Source organism: Pleurodeles waltl, chromosome 9 (assembly GCF_031143425.1).
Source record: "Pleurodeles waltl isolate 20211129_DDA chromosome 9, aPleWal1.hap1.20221129, whole genome shotgun sequence".
NCBI lineage: Eukaryota > Metazoa > Chordata > Amphibia > Caudata > Salamandridae > Pleurodeles > Pleurodeles waltl.
Genome location: NC_090448.1, coordinates 339,491,787 through 339,514,479, shown reverse-complemented (window position 1 = coordinate 339,514,479; position 22,693 = coordinate 339,491,787). Strand labels below are relative to the sequence as shown.

At 41.5% G+C, this 22,693-nt stretch overlaps 1 protein-coding gene across 2 annotated transcripts in view; it reads left to right on the top strand.

The window, feature by feature from the left end:
- LOC138259274 (galectin-4-like) overlaps window positions 1-22,326 on the top strand; it is a 30,378-nt gene extending 8,052 nt beyond the window's left edge. The window contains exons 2-10 of one of the 2 annotated variants that reach the window (XM_069206890.1): window positions 1,051-1,139; window positions 4,792-4,996; window positions 6,034-6,189; window positions 7,622-7,708; window positions 12,829-12,861; window positions 15,772-15,798; window positions 16,747-16,835; window positions 19,873-20,038; window positions 21,270-22,326. In XM_069206890.1, coding sequence (XP_069062991.1) covers window positions 1,051-1,139; window positions 4,792-4,996; window positions 6,034-6,189; window positions 7,622-7,708; window positions 12,829-12,861; window positions 15,772-15,798; window positions 16,747-16,835; window positions 19,873-20,038; window positions 21,270-21,416 — 999 coding nt within the window. In that variant the 3' untranslated portion in view covers window positions 21,417-22,326. Of the gene's footprint in view, window positions 1-1,050; window positions 1,140-4,791; window positions 4,997-6,033; window positions 6,190-7,621; window positions 7,724-12,819; window positions 12,862-15,771; window positions 15,799-16,746; window positions 16,836-19,872; window positions 20,039-21,269 lie in introns of both variants that reach the window. The other variant, XM_069206889.1, reaches the window with a different exon arrangement.
- The last annotated feature ends 367 nt before the right edge of the window (window positions 22,327-22,693 follow it).

Here is a 22,693-nt window from a genome sequence, read left to right as displayed (position 1 = left end):
AGGTGTAGAATGAATATATGTGTGAAACAGCTGATGTATAAAGGATCACATTCAACTTAAGAGTTGAAATGTCATATTTTCTGGGGTGATGTATTGCAATGTTGAGAGACAAAATAGCGTTCTACACAAAATTGAGTGCAGGACATCAACTACCACAATATCATCAAGGTAAAGTATACATAGGTAGGCGTAGATTTCATATTTTTATCTTCATGTCTTATTGAGAGTAATACATCTATACATACACACACATATATATGTATATACTTACCTTGATTATATTTTGGTAGTCCATATCCTTCACTTGATATTGTAAGGACATTATTAAATATTCCATATTGTGGTAGAGCACCTCCTGGAGCTTTTGTATTGAATTCTAGAATAATGTGATAGCCATTTCATGATTTCAGAAATGGTTCTAAGTAACAAAAAACAATTTAGGGAAAGATTTACCACCTACTACTCTTATTGCAGTGACCTCTGTGTGTCCATTGTAGGCCAACATGAGTGTCACTATTTCATGTTATATATTTGAAAAACAAATGTAAACATTTGCATAATCTTTATCCATCCTGTGCTAACACAATATTATTGAAAAAAGAATACCTCATCATATTCTAGAACTAATGCTTAATTCAACTGGCTCTACCATACAACCTTTTTGTTTGGCACACAAGACTGGCCTAAGCTGCAATGACTTCTCAGTCCTTTATCCCTTTTAGTGTCTGCCCATGGGTAGGTCATTCTAGGTATACTAATTTCCTATAGTTTCTTTAGTGCTCATAGTCCATAACTTTCTTCTACGCCTGATACCCAACTTTGCATGTCAGGCTTTAACTATAAGTTTTAACCAGAATCAGCGGTTATTATTTTACCAGCACTGAGATTAAAGCAAGTTAGAGTCACAAGAACTCTCCATTGGCCATTTTCTAATAGGTGCTAAGTTGAAAAAGACCATGATCTAGGAGCATTGTTGTTATGTAAAGTACTTTGTTTAACTTTTTGTAGTGGTCTTAGTGACATTGATTAATGTTTTTATTTCCATTTTAGCCCATTCCCTTTATGAACCCCATCTCTGGAGGTCTTCGAACAGGGATGTCTGTCTATATCCAGGGCACAATTCCACATCACATTAACAGGTAACTTGCACTTGACTTACAGTTTGTTTTTTCCACACTTCTTGTTAAACCAGATTTTTGCCATGAAGGTGGAGTTAATACTTTCTGTCTGTCTTTTGTTATGCACCAATATCAAAGAAATGGGATGCTGGATAGGTAACGGGGAGCAGCACTGTGCACCATAGACCCATCAACTTGTAACAAACAATTTTTCTTTGAATCAAATTCTGGCATTCATGCAATGCCAGTTGTAAGGTCGTATGTAGGAAGCAAAATCATGTTGGGTGGCTTATGTATGGGAGCACTGATACAGGCCCTGTGGTGTAGACAGAGGCAGTTTCTTGCTGACTCACTCACCCATGGTGTCATGGGCAGTTTTTCAATAGGGATTCTTATGACAGTGGTAGGTTTGCTCACATCATGTGTTTGCACAAGTATACATACACATTTGCACTCTAACTATGTATACACATCTGTGATACACAGGAGCTCACACCTGAATAGACAGAAATGTCTTCACAAGTATGCGGATACATTGCACAGTCAGGCTTGCTTTGACACTTGTGTGGATGCACACAAAAAGTTGTATTACACAGTTTACCTACTTATAAATGCAATTTACTAATACTGATACAGATCTCACAGTATGACGGGGTGACTGTACATTGTGGTTCTGTAATATGACTGAGTAGTCATGGTGACCTGATAACAATCCAGGAAGTTCTGTGATAAGACATGTGGCCTCCGTGGCATCAGCCATCTCTCCCAGCCAAAGACCATAGATTGTCTCGAGCCATGATTAAAACGTCATCCCTATAGTTACAGCTGACAGTTATGTGAACATTATCCTATGTACAATAACCACAGTTGGCTAATGAACCTGATTCAGAAACAAGCTTGTGGAAGCAGTCGCTGATTGCTCTGATCCTGCAGAAGTGGATTGTTATGGATTTTCACCTGTAGTCAGAGCCAAGTGACAATTTTCTATATGCTGTTGAGAGCACGCTCCCTGTTACTGATTTGTCTGCCCTGGTCTGCATGATTAAACCTTTGACTATATGTGTATATATATAAAGAGTACTCTCCACAGTTAAATGCAAGAAGTTGAAATGTTGGGTTTTGCAAAATGTCATTACTTTAATGCCACAGGCCCCCACCTCCCCATATCTGCTTAAAAAGTCCATATGCATTATTTTTAAAAAAAATATTCATAATGGAAAATCCGTGTAAACAATTTCAACAAGATTATAGGAGACATGAAAATAAACAAGCACGGGCAAACCCAACCGATCCAACATTGGTGGGCAGTCTTTTGGTTTTGTCAATACATATCTTGTTGTGACATGGCTTTTGTAACAGTTTATTGTTGTGGGAGCTGTCAGGTCCTCGTCATTGTAACAAACATTGGCAAAAAAATCAAAAAAATACATTTGGTCTCAAATAGCACTCATTGCCACAATGGTTCCTGGTACTGAACAAAACTACTTTGTGTGCCAATATGCTCCTTGTGGGAGAACAGAATGCTATCACTTACAGTAAAGCCAGCAGATGGATTGAATAGGTAGAAATAGAATTTTAATAGAAACAGAATGTCTTGGTTAATGCCAGACCTGATTAGGGGCCCAATTCTTTAAAAAAGTCAAAAAAGTGTGCCCATGGTGATATCCTTGCATACGTAGCTTTCGTGACAAGAATTTACAGAAGTAGACCAGGAAATTGTACCCCTAGAAAACATTTGTGAACTGTATTTTAGCACGAGTGAATTTGCATGTGTAGATTTGCTCATGCAAAAATCTATTGTGCATAGACAAGTTAAATTTTCCTCCAACCACTTTTTTGCCACCTTGGAAGAACGTCTGCTTCTGTCCTTGTAATGAGGAAATTTCCTATCTTTGTCAGTATGAGAAAAGTTAGAAGAAGGGCTGGTGAAAATCCTAAAAGTTAGTAGGTTTGCACAGACTCAAAGGCATTCAAGCCCTGGAACTATTGCTTACTGTGTCCTCTAGCCCCGGTATGTAGATCTGCGGAAAGGTGGCAAAAAAAGGAAATTGCTTCAGTAGGGCTTGAAATTGCTAATATTCAAGCCCTACTATAGTATTAGCCCTGGTATAATCAGAGAGGCTATTATCAAAGCTCTTACAAAATGAGACTGCTGCCATAATTTATCAGTGCACTGCGTGGCAACAAAGGGACAAGTAGATTTTTTTTGCAGGACAAGTAGATTTATCAATCAACCTGCCCCTTGTCCCACGGACAAGTAGATATTTTGTTCAATTCTAAACTCCTCCATCACATACATATATCTGGAGAGGGTTACCATTGCCTATCTTTTCATAGAGCTTCACAAGAGAGTTGCTTCCATGCCATCTGATAGAAGAGGGCTGACATCAAATAAATACTGCTTGGGCCTACGCTGACACTGGGAGGTGGCTAACATTGCACTTCACACTGCACCTAATATGGAACATTGATGCTACATACTGTGAGAAACAATCTCACCACATACTGGACCTGAGGACCTGCATCTGGCACACCTGGCTAGTGCCACCACACATCAAACCACACTGCACTGAGTGTGGCAACACTGGCTGGGCCTACAATATAATTTCATGTATTTATAGGTTGCTTTTACATGCACCAAATGTTTGATCACAGGCCTGTCACAAACCTGCAGACAGTGCTGTATGTTGTCATATTATTGGCATTTATATGGTTCTCAATAGCATCTTCATGACACAATAATGCATTCCTTGTCTAGGTACCATTTCAAGGAGAACTGAGAGTGCAGTCAAACAATTGTGTCTATTTGCTGGAGTTTGCGTGTGGGTGATTTGTAGAGTTTGTTCAGTATGTATTTTAATAAGCAGTAAATATAGTTCGTAGAGTCAAAATGAAATTATTAGTATGGATGGTTGTGTCAATGGACTTTTCTATTTTTCCTGGCTTGGGTGATTGGAGTCCATTGCTTGATGAACCAAAAGTGCTTTAAATATAAGCATCACAATTGTGGGAGGTAATTCTGATGTGCAGCGTGCATATGATGACATGGTATATTTAACTTAGTCTAAATGGAGTGGTTGTGTGTCGTGGTGTGGTGCAAGAAAGTTGTTGGTTGGAACTGTTTTGCCAATTCTATGGCTTTGGTTGGTGTGATCTTGTGGACACAACGGTGTAATAGTTCTATCTAGCATGTGATATCTGAGAATGTTCATTTGCAGTTGTATCTAGGTCCTTTTGGAGATAGGATATATTTGAGTGGAAAGTGCTTTCAGCTATCCAATGAAACCTTGATTTAGAGGTATTGGGAGTATGCTCTGTTTGTGTAGTAAAGACTGTTTTTAAAGTACTGATTGGAAGGATGTGAGGTGAAGAGCTATTTACTAAATCAGGGCTAAAGATCCAACCTTTAGATTTCGCAAGTGGCATCCCAATCGCACTTGCCAGCCACACTAAATCACCACCTAACTAACAGTAATCAAGGTGCCAGATTCCCACAACTCAGCTAAATGTATCATCTTCTCTACACCAGACTATTTAAGCACATGCACAGAACTGCATATTGTGTCCCTTTTTTCAACATTCATATAGTCTTGAGGCTGTGTGTGTCAAAATGGATACCTTTAAATAGTGACAATTAGATCGATGGTTCATGCTCTACCTTTGCCTCCTATAGGTTTCATGTGAATTTCCTGTGTGGGTCATACGATGGGGCTGACATCGCCTTCCACTTCAACCCGCGCTTTGATGGAAGGGACAAAATAGTCTTCAACAGCTTCCAGGGTGGTTCCTGGTGTTCAGAAGAGAAAAAGCATGAGATGCCTTTCCGGAAGGGGGAGCACTTTGAGCTGGTCTTCATTATTAACAATGACTTCTACCAGGTAAGGGGCTGGACACAGAAATCTTCACTTTGGCCTCACAAGCCAGCCTCCTGTGGTTTAGTAGCCACACAGTGAACATTGGAACAAAGAAGCATTCACTGTAATTTCTACCTTCCTCAATAGAACTAATTGTTTGATACCAAAACTGTCAGTATTAGGGATTATATATAATTTGCAAATTTATACTTGAATTGCTTGGGGAGCAAGGCATCCCTACAAGGACCTCAGAACAATGCAGGTGGCACAAACTTGGAATATTCTGTTCCATGTGATACAAAACCTTCTATTCTGAATGGCAGTCACTGCGTGGATATGCACATTTATGCTGGGGAAGGCCTGTTTTTGAGGCACAGCTGAGTGATCTCAAGCCTGCTTGCACCAATATTTGCCTTGTGTAACTTTGACATGGTCCTTCAAGATCCTGTCACTTATGTCCGTCAAGTATCCCTCATAGTTAGAGGGAAATTACACTTGGTTCCAATATTTTCTTGACAGCTTACCACTAATGCTGCCAAATGCCAGGGTTGGCAAATGCCAAGGCTGCCAAGTCTTGATTCCAAGTCATGCCTCTTTCCTTCACAGTCCTACACTTCCTGCCTCTTTTTCTCACTCTTTTCCTCAATATCTTTTTAATCAATTCCATCTCTATTTGTCACTATTTTCCTATTCTTATCTGCCTCCTTTCTCCCTTTTTGGATTTTTTGTCTCTCACTCTGGGTCAAAGACTGGTGATAACGAATATATCTTGGTCCTCAATAGAGTGGGTGTGCCCATCACCTGTACAAATTAAGGGTTGTTAGAGACTAAATGCCATAGTTTATTTTTCAGGTTTACAAGGTGGGTTTTTGTTTTAGCATACTTGCAATCACTATGTGAACATGGACATCTTTGGGATAAGGTAGTCACAGGCTTAGATTTATTTAGAATGAAGATAAGTTCGGCCCCTGTGCCATTCAAGTATGATGACCTTTAAATTCTTAACCACTCTTACTTTGTGCTTATCCCTTGATGAGCTAAGCATATGCCTCCTGTCATAGGTGAATGTGAACGGGGCACCCTTGTACGAGTTCCGGCACAGGATTCCGCTAGAGCGTGTAGAGTGTCTGCAGGTCGAAGGAGATGTCACCATCCAGTCCATCAACTTCATTGGAGGAGGAGGAGGATTCCAAGGCAACATGGGTGGAATGGGCATGGTGAGTAGAAGGAAAGGGGTGTGGGATCAATAAGGGTGAATTGTGGGAAAGGGGTCTTATGACTCAGAGTGGGGTAAGGAAGGGAAAGAAAGCATAGGATTGAGAGAGTAAGTGGTGGAAATGGTGGCCCAGTATCAAAAGAAGGAAGTGCAGAAAAGGGGCATGGGAAAAGGGAGAGGGTGGCAAAGGCAGTAGAAAATAAGAAGATAAAAGGCAGATAAGGGGCATGTATTTTTCTTGTACTTCAGACTGAGAGGAAACAGGAATAAAAGGAATTCTAACAATGCAAAGCTCTTAGTCTGAGTGATTAATTTATTAAGGCACTTCTTAAGGTTCGTACAGGGAAGGTGTATATGTTGAATGTCAAACGCAGCACACAAGTGCACTTCCAAAAATAATCACAGCAGTAGAATAATAATGATCATAGAAACAAACAATGAAAATACACTACTTCAATCATGGATAATATATCTACATATACAGTGATTATATATTCATTCACAATGCAAAGCTAAAAATATCTCTTTGCCAAATCAAGTCGGGAACCCAGACGACTGCCGAAAGAGAGAAAATGACCCTAAATGGGAACCGGGCAAAGACGTCCCTTTCCCGGAATGGGTAATGTTTAACTCGAGTCATCAAGCTTCCCTCTTAAATACCTTAAACAAGAGAGGAGATTTCTAGAAACTACCCTCTCCCGTCCAGTAAGTTGCCGTTCAATCGCTGGCCGTACCAGATCCGTGTTGAAAAAGCACGTTTAGAGATTGGCCACATCCCAAGGTGCGCTCCCAAGACCGAGCTGTTCCCTACTCGACCATAAACAATTTTCTGATACATCCTTATCTTTCCCTCACTCCTCCATGTTATGTCCCTGCCCTTGGTGAGAAAGAGCAAGAAGAGTGAAAACATGAGCGAAAAACATGTTGCATAAGTTGAGCGTGGAAAAATACCTGCACCACCAATGTGACAGTGTTTGAAGCTAAGTTAAGCACAAAGTGGAGTCGGTGGTCAAGATGAAGCAGTGGTTAAATACAGATATTATTACAGCATGGAATAGAGAGTGGTGGATGGCAGGAAAGGGAGCATGTGGTGAGGGAATAAAGGAAAGGAAACGGACATGGGATGGAGAATGTATTGGATAGATGAAGGCAATTTTGTTAAAGGGGTTGGAATAGAGAGCAGTAGAGAGGGCACAAATGGTGCCCCATACTCTAAAAAGGCATTCAGGCATTTTTCTGTAATTTTCAGAAAAGGCAGTGCTTATAGAAGGAGAACAGATTGTGTGTTTTATATTTATGCGGGTAGAACTGTGTCATATGAAAGTGTAACTAGCAAAATAACTGAAAAGGAAGGATGATGGAGGCAAATATCATAAAGAAATGCATAATGAGAGAGGAGTGGTTGCAAACTATTTTATATTGTTTATTTTCAGGGGATGGGGCAGCCTCCTCAATACTATCCAGGAGGAATGCCCGGAGGAATGCCAGGAGGAATGCCCGGAGGGATGCCAGGAGGAATGCCCGGAGGGATGCCAGTAAGTACCATAGAGAAACCTGTGGGGAGGCAAAGGGAACTAGCAGACCAACCTAACCTTAGGTAACACACAAGGCAGCTGGTGCAGGACAACAAGAGCAGCCAAGGAAACATAGAGAATCGCAATAAACACAATCCCTGGGCAACCACATAGGAGCAATAGAGAGAACAACCAATTGGAGACAATGAGCAAGAAAAGAAAAAACAATGAGTACACAACCATATGCAATACAATAAGGCCACTGGCCTGCACAACCAAAGAACTGTCAGTTGATGACAGTCCATCCAGAGACAATTGCCAAGTGACCAGCCAGACACAATCAGCCTCATCGAACACAATTTTAAAACAGATTCACAGAAACATTACCATAAAAAAATCATATTGCAGTGAGGAGGAAACAACCAGACAGCATACATTTTTAAGGAATAAGCTTTATTGGCAGTTATTGATTTCCAATGCAATTAACAGAGTTGACCATACACCAGCATCCCTTTTTGCCTTTCCTTTTATACTCTATGACCACCCAGCCCAAGTCCTCAAGTTTTTATACTCCAGCTTTCATTAGTACGGTGGAAAGAGGAACAGCATCTAGGGTAAGCTGGTGCCTGAAAGAACCTCAGCACCAAATTCCACTCCAATAACTAAGTTCCTTTTTCAGCCTACTGATATTTGCTGTTAACGGCTTAACAAAATACTGAATTTGAATAGAGGAGTAGTACTGCACAGACTGTGCTTAAGGTACTTTCTTATGTTAAACATGAGTATTTACAATTTGGAAGTGCCTGGTTGTGGTATCTTTTCAGCAGCTTCAAGACGGCGGTGATGTTAACTTTGTCTCTGGCTTTGATCTCCTGATGCTCCAAGACAATGCCCTGCTTTCCTCTGCCAATTTTTCAACTTGCCCAGGTGAACAAAGCTTGAGGTTATTTCACACATAAAAGGGCCAGAGAAACATTTCTCAAGGGAGACTCCCCTTTGGCATACTTCTTGAAGCCCTGACGTCAGTCCCAATAATCTCCTCCACAACAGCATAGAGAGGGATGCCAAGCCGTTCCAACAGGGACTTGACAGAGGACAGCTCAGCACCCTCCTCTCTAGATAAAAATCATTCGGGCCTCCATACAGCCATGATGACAGCACTAGTTTTCTGCCACAGTTCTGCGACTCTAAAGGACAGTGGCTTAATTTTGCTCCAATGGACTTCAGCTTTGCATTCTGTAGATGCTCCAGGGTGGCTTTCTCCAGCTTCGAGAAGAACCAGCCGGTGTTAGCAACCATTGTACCAGCCATGTCTGCAACAAGTGTCAGCTCAGCAGCCTTATCTCTGAACAAGAATGATCCGGGCCTTTATGTAGCCATGATAACAGCACACGTTTTCTGCCACAGTTCTAAATCTCTGAAAAACCATGGCTCCATTTCAGCTTCAATAGACTTTGGCTCTGCAATCTGCAGATTAACAGCATGGCCTTATCCGGTTTGGACTAGGACCAGTTAGTTTTAACAACCATCATACTAGCCAAGGATGCTCCCAGGGCTACTATGCCAATCGTCCAGGGGACCATGTTGATGTGGTCTAGGTCCAAGAACATGCATATGTAGCAGAACTAACTATGGCTTCTCTTACGGTGTCTCTTTGGACTCCATGAAGGTCATCGCGTTAACCCACAGACCTCATAGCAAAATGCAAGTACTTTTCTCAAGTAGTGCTTCAGGTCACAGTGTGCACATTCCGCCCCTTAATCTACACAGAGCTACCAGCAACAGAGGTAAAAAGATCAGACAATTGATGACAATACAGAGCAGACAACTGAAAATAATTCTACTGGAACAGATCAGAAATATTTTCAGAGTAGGCAGGTGCTGTAAGCCACAGCCTAGCACAATCACAGATGTTTTACGAAGGTATAGTATATTAACTACTAGAGTATCTATGTAGAGGTCAGATTAGGGCTTTTATGAGGACCTTTGATAATCTGACCGAGACTCTAGACAAGCATACTCGCTCAGAGGAATGGAAAAATGCATACAATAAAGATACATACACAGACTACAAAACACACCAAGGATATGGAATGTTCAGCATTTATCAAAGTGGTTAAATGAAATGGTAAGCTATTATTTAAGTAACTTAGAGTGAACACCAGGTGTGTTCAATATAATTCCAAACAGGCCAGATCCACCCTGGATATCAGGATATACACAAATTACGTTTATGCACAATTACTCATTTACATAGTCAGTAGTTATGCTGCAAATCAGACATGGATCACTCTTCTTAAACCTATGTTTGATAATCTTGTAGTAAACCATCTAGTAAACAATACTATGTGAATCTAGTCTATGCTACCTAATCTAGTAGTCCAACAAACCATCACCATCTAGCACAGACAACATCTATAGGTTTAGTGCTTGTAGGCATAATTGGATGTAGTAAAAGATCAGTCTCTCAGGGCAAAAAGTTCTAACCTTGGCAATTCAACAAAACATATCAGGGTGTAATACTGGTAAAAGCTGTAAGAGCTAGCCTGGTATTAGCGATGTATCAAGGTGCTATGCAAAGCATCCACTCTACATGACCACTAGTGGTGAGCGCATGAGACATGTGGCTTGGTCACTTACCTCCAGTAGTATTAATCCAACTGCCTCGACCTAGTCTTTCAGCTATAAAGCGTGAGATGTGAGACATCGTGCCCTGCAGGGTTTCCATTAACAAATGGGCAGCCATTCATGTGCCATGTGCAGGATATCAACACACTGGAAGTGTATGGTCAGTTTTCTAGGGAGTTGACTTGATTTTAGTTTGCTGTCCTGCTAGTTAAGTGCACTTGTGGCCCTCTAATGTTTGGGCTCTCAGACTTCCTCAATCCTATTTCCAACTCAGCTGCTTTATCCGTTTTCATGAATCCTCTTGACCTTAACTTGTGCTGTGTGTCTCCACACAACTTCCCAGTTTGCTAACTCCCCAAAAAACACAAGATGCTCCTCAAACTGTATCTTTTCATGAGAGTTGAAGTTAATCATGCTTTCTCTGAGGGATTCCCAGTGGTTGATGTCATACCTGGAGCATGTCCATCTTATTTTATCAGGGATTCTTCCAAAGCATCTAGCGTGCTTTTCAGCATTATGTTAAAACATTGCATCTCCTCACATATCGCTCAGATGACTGAGTTCAATGCTTGTTCCTAGCAATATGGAAGACAGCAACATTCTGAGCCTTTTCTATTATTAGACGGGCCTCTTTTCTGGTGTAGCAGACATTTTTCAAAAGTTCAGCTACTGTTACACGGGACCACTTTTTATTCCACTTTGGGACACATCAGGAGGTCAGAGTTAGCTAAAGTCTAAGCTACTTTTAAAATGTAAGAACTCTTCTGATGAGGACACATTTCATCTTCTCAAGATGTCTGCTCTTTTCCCAGGCTTTCTCAGAAAAGGGTGAAGGAGGTGACATCACATCACCAATGCAATGCAGATTGCATCCATATGGTTTTGCTTTGCAAGCTGATGCATTCATAAGGAAGGGCAGGTAATCTACAGGGGAAATGCCCTTCTGTGCACCTCTCACGCCACTCTCGACAAGTTGCACCACATTTGTGTAATACATTAACATGCACACCTACTCAATATACAGGCCCATATTTATACTTTTTGACGCAAAACTGCGCTAACGCAGTTTTGCGTCAAAAAAATTAGCGCCGGCTAACGCCATTCTGAAGCGCCATGCGGGCGCCGTATTTATTGAATGACGTTAGCCGGCGTTAGCCGCCGGTGCCGTCTGGTGTGCGTTAAAAAAAACGACGTACACCAGGCAGCGCCGGCGTAGGGGGATATGGGGCTTGGGCGTCAAGAAATGGGGCAAGTCAGGTTGAGGCAATTTTTTCGCCTCAACCCGATTTGCGCCATTTTTTTTTCACTCCCAACCCCCATAGAAATGACTCCTGTCTTAGCAAAGACAGGAGTCATGCCCCCCTGCCCAATGGCCATGCCCAGGGGACTTCTGTCCCCTGGGCATGGTCATTGGGCATAGTGGCATGTAGGGGGGCACAAATCAGGCCTCCCTATGCCACAAAAAAAAAAAAAAAAAAAAAAAAACTTACCTGAACTTACCTTAATGTCCCTGGGATGGGTCCCTCCAGCCTTGGGTGTCCTCCTGGGGTGGGCAAGGGTGACAGGGGGTGTCCCTGGGGGCATGGGAGGGCACCTCTGGGCTCCTTCAGAGCCCACAGGTCCCTTAACGCCTGCCTTTTGCAGGCGCTAAAAAACGGCGCAAAAGCGGGCGTACGTCATTTTTTTTGACCCGCCCACTCCCGGGCGTGAATTTTGCCCGGGAGTATAAATCCGACGCACATGCCTCGGAGTCTATTTTTTAGACGGGAACGCCTACCTTGCATATAATTAACGCAAAGTAGGTGTCCACGCTAAAAAATGATGCTAACTCCATGGACTTTGGCGCTAGATGCGTCTAACGCCAAAGTATAAATATGGAGTTAGTTTTGCGTCGGAATTGCGTAAAAAAAAACGAAACAATTCCGGCACAAACGGAGTATAAATATGCCCCACAGTGCTTATTCTGCGGGCAGTAGAGCTGCTTTATGGTGATGGGCATCTTTCAGACAGTGGTGGGATGGTAGCCTTTCACTTGCCCAGCCGCACACCTCACCAGGGTTATATATAAATAGCTTGTGTACTTTGTCTTACAATCAACTGGCTACCTATCACCTGGCATGAGACAGCAGTTGTCACTCCTGATTATGAATATACACTTTGTGTTCTGTGCTACTGAATGTCATCAAATCATGGAGCACCTCTGGTGGACACAGAGGTTGTCGAGCCAACTGGTGGAAATGACAGGACAGAAAACGTAGAGTAGAAGCAATGCCATCCAAACCATACAAGTACTTTTTGACCCTATACTATGGAAGGAAAGTCAACAGAACAGTAACTTATGGCCACCCTTTCACAAAACAGACATTCAAGTGTGCAACAGTGGGTTATGCTATATAGGAAGTATGTGGTAATATGTCAGTTAGGGAAGTATTGAGATGATATACGGAGCTGATGTGGGATTTATTGTCATTGTGCTCTCTTCTTCCTAGGGAGGAATGGGTATGCCTGGATACCAACCTGGAAATCTGCCCGTAAGTAATGTATTAGCAAGCTATCAACATGAAACCACCAACTAACATTACAACGAGTACTACTCTGGACTAACCAACCAGCTTTTGACAAATATCAGCCAATTTCTGTCCCATAAGATAACTGAATGTATAACAATAGCAGGCCTGGATAACCCTCTACCTACACCACAGCCATTATGTGAATGCCCAACAAAAGCACTCTGTTTATAATGAAGATCTATCTATCTATCTATCTATCTATCTATCTATCTATCTATCTATCTATCTATCTATCTATCTATCTATCTATCTATCTATCTGCATACTCACTGACAAAACCAAAGGTTACAGGGATGTTATAGTCAGGTTCAGAATTTGCTCGTACAAAACCACAGAAATTCAGCAGTTACTATAACTCATGCCCTTACCCTTCACAGTTTTCTTATCAATAATGGTATTGCAAATGTTGCAGTGATATCAAAGATGCCATACAAGATCTCATTGATGACATAATATGTGCATGGTGAAGGTGCGAGTTATAGTTACCTTAGGGCCGAGTTATAGTTACTTGAAAGAATTCTAACTATAACTGCTGAATTTGTACGAGTAAATTCAGAACCTAACTATAACGTCCCTGTAACCGTTGGTTTTTTTCAGTGAATTTCTACGGTTTAATGTAATTTTAATTACTACACATTATTCCAACCCGCTGCTTGTGCAGTAGGGGTTGGTCGAAAGGCCTGACCCTGCAGCCAGACCTTGCAGCCAAGACCTTTGGCCGTGCGCAGCGCAGGTTGGCCACAGGGCCTGTCTCTGGCAGTGTGTATGTGAGTGGGTGCGTGAGTGTCTGAGTGGGTCTGAAAGTGGGTGTGTGAGTCTATGAGTAGGTCTGAGTGGGTGCATGAGTGGGTGTGTGACTGGGCGCCTGAGCCTCTGAGTACATGAATGAGTGAATTCATTCGTCTATGAAGGAGTCTGTGGGTTTTCTTTCAGATTTTTCCATATATTGTGTGAATATTTCATGGAAATACATGAATTTTCACGAATATTGTGGGCCGTTTTGTAAAATTATATTAAACCTACAATTTGCTCCTAAAACACATCTATATCACACCTCTGGGGTCAGGGTACTTTCACCCTGACCCCTTATGCCACTTTCAAGTAGAATTTTCACCCCCAGGGACCATGCCTCATGAAATAAAATGGAGGACGCAACTTTCTAGTCAGGTTGTGGTCAGCCAATTACAACGCTTCTTTTAGCATGCACATTCGCGAAAATTCACGAATTTCGCAAGTAATTCATGGCCAGAGATATACACATTTATTTGCCCTTAAATATCTTTTAAACCACTGAACGGATTTGCACCAAATAACAAAAACCACAATCTGCATACCGGCAGCTAGCTTTCTGCCAAATTTGGTGTAATTCCGTCTAGTGGTTCAGGCTGTAGACGCGTTGACAGGTCCTGTGGGAATTAACATGGGAAACACAACTTTTTTGTAGCCCCCTTTTTCTTGGCCCCCCCCACTTGATGGATCACCCTGAAACTTTCCGTGCGCAACACAAATCACCAGGCCACTTTTTTGGAAAATTTCTTGAAGATTTGTCAAACGGTGCCAAAGATATAGGCAAGTCAAAAAACACTTTTTTAATGGAAACATGGTCCTAACTATAACTACCTACTGGTGACCGCCAGTATATACCAAGGCATTTTTAGACAGCTTCCCACAATTACAAATTCAACCCATGAGCCTCATCTGTTACGGGTTCCGTTACATCTTATCACACATAAAACCCACTGCTATTGGTGGAATGAACTATCTGAAATTTTTACCTACCCAAATCTAAACAGCCAATACGCTCTACCCTAATTTTTCCTGTGCCCTATACAACATACAACTTTTCCACATAAGTGATCTAATGTAAACTTTCTAGTAACAGCGTTTTGCCAATGGTGTCTACTGCGACCTACCAAGGCAATAACTATTCTAATTGCCTATTACTTGCCACTAAATCTGTGACTAAGTGTGTTTTGGCTCATTAAAATGAAGGTGTGGAGAGTAATAGCGGATGTTTCTGATTTGTGAAAGTATGTGGGTTTTTTTCCAAAGTCATCTAAACCTATTATATTTTCAGATTTTTGCTTGAAGCAAAATATTGCTAAAACTGGCAGGACTGCCCATCCAAACCATTTCGGGGAATGTTGATGACTGACAGATCTGTCTTCATACTTTCTTATTCATACAACTCAAGAACCGTGTAGACTTCCAGAACTGTTTTAAATTTAACAATATCTTCGATTCTCACTGTTCATTTGCTGGCAGATGTGTTGACTGTATCAACGCCTAATTCAGATCCAAAGACTTGTTAAACTTGGAAGCACATTTCTGGTTTATAGACCGTGTGCATGTACCATCATTTTATGTTTTGCAAAAAACAAATGCAGTCAAAACTTCAGTGAGCCTTGGCTACGTGTATCCGCATTTTCAGAGCACACAGTTGCCAATTATCTGTGCATGGTGCCCCCTACCCTGTGTTCCCTATAGTCATTCTCCAATCCTGGAGTTTGTAGTGCCACATAATCACCTGTCCAGCCTTCGCTAGCCCACCTAATGACTAACCCTCGATGCAAGGCACTTTGCCCGGTATTTGTTAGTCACAAAGCCACCAACTCGCAATGACGGGTCAGCTGCCAGGCTTTTATAGGTCCCAGAGTCACTAACTCTCCCTAGGGTGGCATACGCTCATTCTGTTTTAGTACCAGTTACTCACCTGCTTTACCTGAAGTGCTCAATCATCATTAATCTCAAACTGTCGTCAATTCTCCATAACGAGCCCTAAGTTACAGGAGGGTTGTATCTGCTGAGTTTTGTGTAACCGCTGCTACACTTTGGGTATTCTCATAACGCTCTCTTCAATTTATTTTACAGGTGATGGGTGGACCTATCTACAACCCGGTAAGATCAGTTATCTGCATTCCACCCCGCATGTGTGACAGTGTGCTCTGCTTCTGTGTGCAAAAGGAAAGCAAAAAACAGACCACATTTCCCAAACTTACTCTGAGCCTTACTGCTTTTTATGTGGTGTCAACTGCCTTAAGACGTGTTTCTTTACTGCTCAAAGATCTTACATTCTCTGTAATCTCGATTTCTCCTATGCTTCTATAAGAAGTCATTAAAGGGCAATTCTGAGCAGGTAGTCCCTCATCAAGTTTCTGCTGTGTGTCACAGCTGGAATTACACCTCTGCAAATGAAAGCGTCAGAGTAGAGACAGGAGGCAGGCCCCTCCACCCTCGAAACAAGACTGGCCTAGATTGCCTCTTCACATGTCTCAAGTCACCCTGAAGCGCAAAGTGTATATACCACTGAAAACTCTGCAACTTTCTTAGGAGAGATATCGAAGCGCTGTCTTCCCATACGTTCTTATTTATCATCTGTTAATCATTGTATTTGTATAACTTATCGGTTTGTCTTCCTGCCAAAGTTATCCACATGTTTCTATGGGTTTGTCTAATTTGTCTTTCCATATACAAGTTCTGTCTTTCTTGTTGTGTAGGTATCTGGAACCCTACCTTGTCCAGTAACTCATCAAGGTATTTGTAGTTGAGCACCACATGTGACTCTTTTCATCTTTATCTCCCCCCAGGCAGTGCTAGCAGAATCCTAAACATTACTCCTTCCACCACCATCTCCTCAGGGATTATCAATAGAGAACTCAATCGGTCCTTGTACTGATGAATCAGGCATTCCTAGATGAGCCTGATCATGTCTCAGCATGCATTCAGTATTAAAATAGGCACTCACTCAATGCACTGAACTAGTCTCTCCACCACTCCTCTGTGAACTATCTCTCTGGCAGTGCCAACTGACATCTAACTGCTTTTTAAATGTTTTTTATCTTGCAGGCAGTCCCATACAGAGGCAATATTTCTGGCGGGATGACCTCTAAGCGGACTGTCGTAGTGCGAGGGTTCATTCCTCAGGGTGCTAGCAGGTACAGTAATCACTAGGCGAATGGCCTAAGAGCCCCCCCTCTTCCGACCCCGGGCATCTGTTGCGTGAAAATACCTATACCAAATATTAAAGTAATATGTAGCTCGCCTGCACAAAAACATTCATACATTATTGCATAAAAAAATGTAAAATGATCCTGCGGCTAAAGAAAGTCTATGTTAATGCTGTAAAATCATACATCTGCAAAAACTACTGAAAGAAAATTAAAAATGTATTCTCATAACCAGTGCTCCTTTTTCTAAAGCCTGGCCGAGCTGGTATGCATTCAGCATTTTCCAGAATATCTTCAACAGTACTTCATGCCACAGGAGTATAAGCGAGAAGCCTTGGGGAACCAGATCATAGGAGCTTTCATTAAGTCTAGCCATTGAGTCGTGTTCTCATCACCTGAAAGGACTTTTTTAAATTAAATGTGCCTGTCCTAGATGCACAAGTACAGTTGCATCATTCCACCGTGACTGTAGGGATGCTTAAACACCAAAAAATCAGAGGCCTTGGCTCACAAAGGTTCTGCTATCATTCAGTGTACTAATGTTTCGTAGTCCAGACTTATTCCTCCTGCATGGCGCCTAAACCCAGCAAACACTTTGTAAACATGTCCCAGCGTCCCATGATTTAGCCGTGTCTCGTTGATTGGTCTTTCAATAGGAGTGAGGCACTTAACAACCCATGCGAGAAATCATAGCATTCCAGCTGTTTGGATTATGCACATTCAGGCATGGGTCTTCCAAAAAAAAACATGTGGCAAACCAAATCCCTCTGCCCAAACCCCTCCCTGCCTAACCGTTTACACTGTTTAATAAGTGTCTGGATTCCCAATACATGTAGCAGACCTGTTCTGCACCGGTACTCCAAAGAATGGGTGAAGATTTGCCCCTTGGTTGAGTTCATAAACACTGGAAATAATATGCTCGGAAGCTGCCCAGGCTCAGGGATCCAAGTGTAGTCCTGGAAATGCCTGTTCTGCACCTGGCCATTTTCCTAGTGCACAATTGTACGCCGAAGTATTCCACATTGGGAAAGAGAGCCCCGCCGTACAGCTCCCCTTTTTTAATTATTTTCCACTCAAGGAAAAAATGTTTCCCCCTTTCACTTACACTCTCACGAAGTCTGGAAATGTTCTGATTCCCTTCTCTTCCTTGGTGTACAGCAGCCCTTTCCTATCATAGATCTCCATCCAAGCCAACAATGGGAAAGATTCGGAGGGAAGCTTGTAAATGCCCACATGCTCATGTGTTTATGGGCGCTCACAGCCCTCAAGGCAAGCCATCCCATGATCAAGCCACCTCCCACCTCTCGCATATTAATTACTACTGTGAAACCTGCAAGCACTTGTGATGTACAATAGCACAACAGTAAAAAGCATTTTCACATGTATCCTTTTGTGGGTGCTTACCAGGCGCACATTATGTCATAAATGCACATTAATGGTTGAAATGGCTTTATGAACTGGACTAAAGTGGCTTTGAGACTCCAGTGATTTAGCAACATGCAAATAGATACATCATTAGTAGAAATCACCATCCCTTGAGTTTATCAACAACACTTCTTTAAATAAAGTTGTAAAGGAAGTAAACATTTACCTGTAAAGCAGCATTAACATTTGGAACATAAAGCCTGTAAAATAGGATACTGACGGTCCACAACACAATAGGAATATTGGGGAGATAACAGGCCAAAGTAAGTGCAATTAGAGAACTTAGAGAGCTGTGTGAACCTTGTCAGTGAACATTATTATCATTATTTTATATGTATATATATATATACACATATATTCACATACACACACAGATTCACACACACACATATATATATATATATATATATATATATATATATATATATATACACAACAAGCAGCACTCATGCACAAATATACAGATTTTCATCTTTAGGATTGGTAGTAACTTTGGGCCAGATGTATGAAAAAGGCCTTCTGCGAATCGGAAATAGCGATTTTTAAGAAATCACTATTTCTGATTCGCAAAATGCAATGTATCACATTTGCGATTCGGTAATAGCGATTTCTTAAAAATCGCAAATGCTATAACCGAATCGCAAATTGCGATACTGCCTCCCATTCGCACCTATGGGCCTGTAGTCACATATTTGCGAATTTTTTGCATTTCCAAAATTGCGAATTCCTAACTGCATGTGTGCTTTACATGTAGATTTTAAAAATGCATTTTAAATGCATTTTTAAAATTTGAACATGGTTACCACCAAGTTCAACTTGGTGGTAAATAGCGACTCCTTAATGCCCAATTCGCATTAAGGAATTGCTTGTTACATGTGCTTAAGAAATCGCAAATAAGGATTCCTTATTTGCGATTTCCTATTTAGAGAGTCGCAATTTGCGACTCCCTGAACAGGGTCGCAATTTTAAGGAATCGCTATTTTAGCGATTCCTTAAAATTGCATTCAGAATGCCTTTGATACATTCTGAAATGGCTTTTTGCATTCGCAAACGGGCATTCGCACCGTTTGCGAATGCAAAAAGCTTTGATACATCTGGCCCTTTATCTCTACTTTTCGTGTCTACAAGAGTTCCACAAAAATATATTTTTGTTAACAGTATTAAAGATAGCAGTATGTGGTTCGTGGTATTTCTACAGCACAAACTAGACCACTAAGGCAGCGAAGCCGTGTACATGGTCACAGACAAGCATAAAGTTAACACGTGATAGGGAAGGTAGTTGGTTTGTGGACTTCTGATACATTGTGATGTCGTTTTCTTGAAAGGTGCATCTTCCTCTCTTTCCTAAATTGAAGCACCGTTGAGGGGGTCCTGATGGATATGGGGATGCTTTTACAAATCCTGATTGTGATGGGAGAGGTGTACACAAGTTACGTTATTGCTCAGTTCAAAGACCATCACATATTTTAATAATTCCTCAAAAGATTAATCTCTGAAGGAATTTATGCCTTTTGTATTTCCTTGAATTACAGGTCACTTATAATTGTGATGGTCTTGCTGAGATATTGATACTCCATTTGATATATCTACTGTTTTTCAGATTTGCCGTAAACTTTATGGTAGGATACTCCAAAGATATTGTCCTGCACATCAACCCACGAATCAATGAGAACTGTGTGGTGAGAAACAGTTTCCTGAATGGAGGTTGGGGAAACGAGGAGCGCGAGTGCTCCAATAACCCCTTCTCACCGGGACAGTACTTTGATGTGAGTATAAAACATGGATGCTTGGTCCAGCACAAAAAAAACCAGAAAATCATAGTGTTAAAGCACTTTGTGATCATGCTTCTCGGGGAATGGCGACAAAGTTCTCCCTCATAGCTGTGATAATATCTACAATATTGTCTGGAATCTCTAAAGAAAATACAGCGCTGAAAGTTAGCTGAAGAGACATCTGCTAGTCAGCACTGAAAATGCCTCCTGGCAAGGTTGAAATGTTTTGTCCCACAGAGAACCTTACAAATCAAATCAAGTAAAGCAGCTTTTCTGTCACAGGATGAAAGCCAATCCTGGGCTCAGGGTCTCAACTAGACTGTGGACTAGCTTAGGAATGATAGAATATGAATGGACAGAGAAGGTAAAAATAAATGACAAAAGAAGACTGTGAAGAAAAATGAGGGATGTAAAGAAGAAGCACAACCTTGGAAGGGCCGGGGGAAAAGGGGCATAGGGTAAGGATAAAGCATGGAGGGTGTGCCCTAGACATTGTTTCTCTCCACTGAGAGTTTGTGGTTTGCTGTGAAGTAGTAAATTGATAACCCACATAGATTGCAAACTTTAAGCAAAATAAGAATCCACAGCTAACTGAGCAGACAGCCCACTCTAATCAGGCTGAAAATATCGAATGGACAGACATGTCCCCAGGACACACAGCTGGCACCGAGTGGGTGTGAAGTTAAAAGAGGCCATAGAGATAAAACACTCTTTTGCGGAACCCTGAAAATTGGGAATGGTATGGTGGAGGGAGGCAGCCGTCCCTTTTCTTGGAGTTAGTCGGGCAGATTAAAACAAAATTACCTAATATTCTATTCCTTACACCATGGGTTTAGATAGTTTGGAAAGAGGAGAATTTGGTTCTTCTCTTGAATGGTACAACAAAGATGAGTTAAAAAAGAATTTTGGATGAATATGTGAAGTGCAATTGATATACATCTCTTTTTATCCAAGACAAGGAGCAAAGGGTCTGCAAAATATCACTGGATGGTCTTTTTCTGATGGGTCTAGGGTTCTGTTATTAGAAGTATAGAATGGAGGTCCGAGGGCTGGTTAGGGGGTTGGGGAAAGGTTCCTAAAGACCAAGTCTGGTGGGAAGTATAAGATGGATCCGCACGTATATCAGGTCTAGCAATATGAAAATTGGCATATGAAGAGCAAGTTAAATCTGTGATCATAAGATGCTGCTTCAGCTAAACTCCCCCAATTTCCATTCTCTTTTTAGATTTCTGTACGTTGTGGCAACTACCGATTCAAGGTGTACGTGAATGGACAGCACCTCTTCAACTTTGACCACCGCTACAGGGAGTTTGAGCGCATCGACACCATAGAGATTGATGGTGATGTCGTCCTGTCTTACGTCCAGTTCTGAACTGTTCCACTCCCACAATACACATGCTGATAGCTCCGGATACTCTCTCCAAACTTCATGCAAGCATCAGAGCGCAGAATCCTCAATCCCTGAAGAAATTCAGAAATCTGAAGATTTGCTTTTTGAGAGAAAAACTCCTGTAGAGGTTGGGGTCGGAAGAAAATAGTCATTAACAGTGGTTCAGCAATAACTCCAACTTTAATAATTTATTTAGTGATTACAAGCTGATTATGCAATTCCCATGTTGGTTCTTTCTTGCCTTCCTACAGTCTTTGGAAATTAAAGCATGGTGTAGCCATTTTTTTTCTGGGCATTGCAGTTTACCACATGTGGAACTGACTTTAACATTCAGTCAGTTGCAGGTTTACAGATGTGTTCCATGCTTATTCCGGAAATATTGTGTGAAAATAATGTATTTCCGCTCACATGTTTATGGGTATCACTTGAAAGCAACAGGGCAGATCTCCCAATGCCCAGTCCTTAAAATCTCGATGACATCTGGCTCACACAAAGAGGTTACATCTTTAACTGGGCAATATGGGGCCCGAAGACATATACTAGTGTGTTATCTTTGCTGTATCTGTGACTACTCACTTTCCACACTCGCGATCTTATCGCAGTTCTCGTTCTCTCACTAAGTGGGCATACAGATCTCTCTGCCGCACAGCCTGGGCACAGTCTTTTCTAATATTCTCTACAGTTCACGTAATCATGTCAGGCCATGAATGCCTTCGACTGTTAGACTTCAGCTGTGTTGCTGACAGAGAAAAGACTGTAAGGCCAAGAAAAAACAGAATGTTCTATATAAAATAGCAACGCCGCCTCAGACCTTTAGTGTTTGTTATCATTATCACCAAGGAAAACCAAGAGTTCATTCAGAAATAAAAATAAATGACTGGATAAAGTGGAACTTTGTTCTGTCTGATTTTTGTAGTGCTTCTAATTCATCCCCCCATGTATACTTTCACCCGTCCATTTCCCAATAGCTTCTAAACCACAGCCTCACCCAATGAAACTTTATGGGTAACTTCAACCCCTTCTGTTCATGCCTACACTCCATTCAAACTTAACCAATACTTTAAAAATCATCTCTGTCCATTTTATCTCTCTAACCCATCTCCAAGTTTACCAACCACTGCAATGTCTTCTAAAACCAAAGACATCTCTCCACCATTCCTCCATCCCTTCAAAATTTAATTCCATACAGAAGAACCTGTATCTATCACCCTTGCAACCTAAACCCATCTATTCAACCACAATCCCTCCCAACCTGTCCC